General features: G+C 42.2%; 1 protein-coding gene across 1 annotated transcript in view; it reads left to right on the top strand.

The window, feature by feature from the left end:
• Nucleotides 1-272: 272 nt before the first annotated feature.
• Nucleotides 273-3,250, top strand: part of NEDD9 (neural precursor cell expressed, developmentally down-regulated 9) — a 19,271-nt gene continuing 16,293 nt past the window's right edge. Inside the window, exon 1 of the mRNA XM_010000931.1 lies at nucleotides 273-709. Within this exon, the coding sequence (XP_009999233.1) occupies nucleotides 275-709 (435 nt within the window). The 5' untranslated portion in view covers nucleotides 273-274. The remainder of the gene's footprint in view (nucleotides 710-3,250) is intronic.

Genomic DNA, 3,250 nt, shown 5'->3' with positions numbered 1-3,250 from the left:
GAGATCAGACCTTATAATGAGCTTCTATCTGACGTAGTATTACTGGAAAAGTTCTCACTAGCAGTGTTGTTAATGCATAAGCCTCTCACTTCTCCCAGCTGGGACAGAGGAATCCTGTGTTGCTTGATTTTCTGTGTTATTTTGGATTTCCTGCATACTTCTTTTTCAAATGCAGTTCTTAATTCTCTGCACCTAGAAGGTGCCTGAAGTTTTGGAAAAATTCTAGCTTGTTTGTTCATTCGTTTTCCTTGCCCTTCTTTCTCCACAGAACCTTATGGCAAGAGCTCTGTACGATAATGTCCCCGAATGTGCAGAAGAGTTGGCCTTCCGCAAAGGAGACATTCTGACAGTGATTGAACAGAACACTGAAGGTCTTGAAGGATGGTGGCTCTGCTCCTTACATGGCCGGCAAGGCATCGTTCCAGGCAACCGTGTGAAACTGCTTATAGGTCCAGTGGTACAGGACAGTCCTTCTGGCCAGGATATGTCCAATTCAGGATTGATGCATCAGTCCTTCAACCAGCAAAAGATCTACCAAGTGCCAAGTTCACATGCCTCAGCACGGGACCCTGTCTACCAAGTGCCACCTTCACATCTGAATCAGGGAATTTACCAAATACCCACTGGTCATGGTCTAGTAGGACAAGATATTTACCAGGTGCCACCCTCCATGCAGAGATGTATTGATGGTCCAGCTTTGACTAATAAGGTGCGTGCATTTGCTTTCATGTCATAGCTCCAAAGCAGGCCACTTGTGCTGACCCCTAATGAAGTGGTTATTGTCTAGTGACAGCCTGTGGGCTATATATGTATATATTTATCCTTCCTGTATTTTAACTATATGAGCAGTAACTCCACTGCAGTAGGAGGAACAGAAAGGCCCAGTTCCTAACAGCTTACTTAATTCACAGCTGAATTACATGGTGGAACATTTTAGAGCTATGCTACTGCAGCTGCTAAAGGTGAGGGGGAAGTATGTGATCTGTGTCCTCGCAGGCTTCCCAGGGAGGCTCAAACACATCTGGAGAAATCTTGTATTTTCTCTCATTTTCTCCCTTCCCTATAGACTAGATATAGTGAAATCTTTTTCTGGGGCAGTCAGCTTACCTATCCACAATAGCATTTAGATACAGTCCAAGGAAGTTAGTGAACACTTGGTACACAGCTGTTGGCATGATAGCACAGAAGAGATCACCGTTTAGCATACATCTGCATGAAACATTACAGCACTAGCAGAGATGCCTCAGCTAGCCAGCTTGGGCCACATGAAGTGGCACCATACAGCAGAGCTGCACTGAAGCCTGTGGGGAAGCCCAGATGAGCTCAGAGTAAGTGCTGTGTGGTTTAATTTTACAACCTGACCTGCATAAGTGTACATTAGCATAGTTTGCTTAGCATAACACAAGTGTGTGTGTACTCTGCACAGTGTACTCCTGAAAGGGAAAAATTCCCTAACTTCATGTGAAGTCTTTTCTTTCCTGCACCCCCTTCAGCTCCACTGTCCTTACAGGACATTCTGCATAAACCTGTTTGCTACAGGGACCGTGTTAAAACCCTAGACACACTGAGAAAATGAAAACAAAGATTTCAGTTAAGTGCAAACTTCTTGATGAGATGCAAAAGTCAGAGGCACTTACGCACCTTTTTTCTCCAAGTTCCTGCCTAGAATTTTTTCTGCAAGCTTGAATATGCGTTTTTCTGAATTCAGGTCACCTCCTTTAGAAAATTAAGACCATTTATTTGTCCAACTTATAACTTGTTTCATTTAATTCCTTGCAACCTATGAAACGTCAACTATGCTGCACAGAAACAAATGGCTACTCTGCCAGCTGTAGAATAAACTCAACATGCAGATTTATATAGCATTTTCCCCTCAGCAAAGTAGCTGCCAACCTGCTTAGCACTGATTCTTGGTACTTAGGTTAGGATCAGTTTATTTAAGCTTTCTCCCTTCCCATAGCAGCTGGAGAAGACAGTGTCCTCCAGACACCATTCTAAGCAGGACAAGCAGCAGTTTCTATCCTGTAGATTTCTGTGCACATTTGCCTGTTTTCTTTGTGTAGATGAGTGGTTTGGCTGCCATACAAGTTTTACAAGCAAAGCTTAGGAGCTGCTGTTAGGCAGGAATTGTCTAGCCTTAAGCAACAGTAAATCAACAGCAGGCATGTTATAAAGCTGTGCTGAGGTAAGGCATCTTGTTAGCCAGAAAGGCAAAGCAAGTAAAAAAGGAGTCCTGAGGCAGGTAATTGCAATAACGAATTGATTCTGGCCAAGCTAGTTGTTGACACCAAAGCTGGATTGGCTCCTTCTATCAAACAAAAATACCACCTTCTAAAACCCACCCTACAAATGACAGAAATAATGAGGGATGTTTTAAAATTAGCCTTGGTTAGCTGTGCTATAAAAGCTGTGGTGCAGGTTTAGTCACAAAGCGGTTACACCCCTAAGCGTAAAGAGTGTCTGAGGATCATAAAGATATGAAAGCTTTATCTTTGAATTTATTCCTTCTTTTTATGCTCTGTCTTCAAACTTACTCTTTTGCTGTGACCAGCAAAGAGAAAGAACCTTCAAACAGATCTGATGTTCAGGAAACCTGGGTTTTATCCTTGTGGTAGGCTTCTTAATAGCGCTAAGTGGTGTTTTTGCACCTCAGCAATGCCATTTGCAAAACGTGTGGGGTGATTATGAGAGAACTCATTCTGTACAGACTGCTTGGACAACATCCTTTGAAAAAGGTGCTTTCAAATCCCAAAGTCTTTTGTGCATCTGTGATTAATCATTATTTCACACATGAGCTTTAAACTAGGGAAAGCTACAAGCAAAAAACGTCACCACCATAATTTAAACACATTTTTTTCTGGTTCAGCATTTCCCCTAACTGATCTGATGTGCTGTCCCTTCCATCCTTGAAATAGCACTGGCCAAAAAATTTAAGGGAAATATTTCCTTCCTGGAAAACAGTTTGGACAACTTCTGAAAGATTTCTGTAGGAACCAGTAGCTTTCAGGAGAACTTCTGATCAAGGGAAACAAGCACAAAACACAGTATGAGGCTGATGCACCACCTGAACTACATCTCCCACAAGGCATAGACAAACTCAGACAAGTAGAAGTTGATGTGTTCCAAGCTGGCATTATCTTTTTTGTTTGTTGATCTGTTTGAACTAAGACTTTACAGTTCAGGAAACACTCAGATTTATCCACCTTTAAAAAAAATGGATGAAGCAGTGTAGGGAAGGAACTCATTCACA

This window comes from Chaetura pelagica, unplaced genomic scaffold (genome assembly GCF_000747805.2).
Source record: "Chaetura pelagica isolate M959 unplaced genomic scaffold, ChaPel_1.0 scaffold104, whole genome shotgun sequence".
Classification (NCBI taxonomy): domain Eukaryota; kingdom Metazoa; phylum Chordata; class Aves; order Apodiformes; family Apodidae; genus Chaetura; species Chaetura pelagica.
Note: the sequence above shows the minus strand (reverse complement) of the source record. Positions and strands in the feature narration are given on the sequence as shown.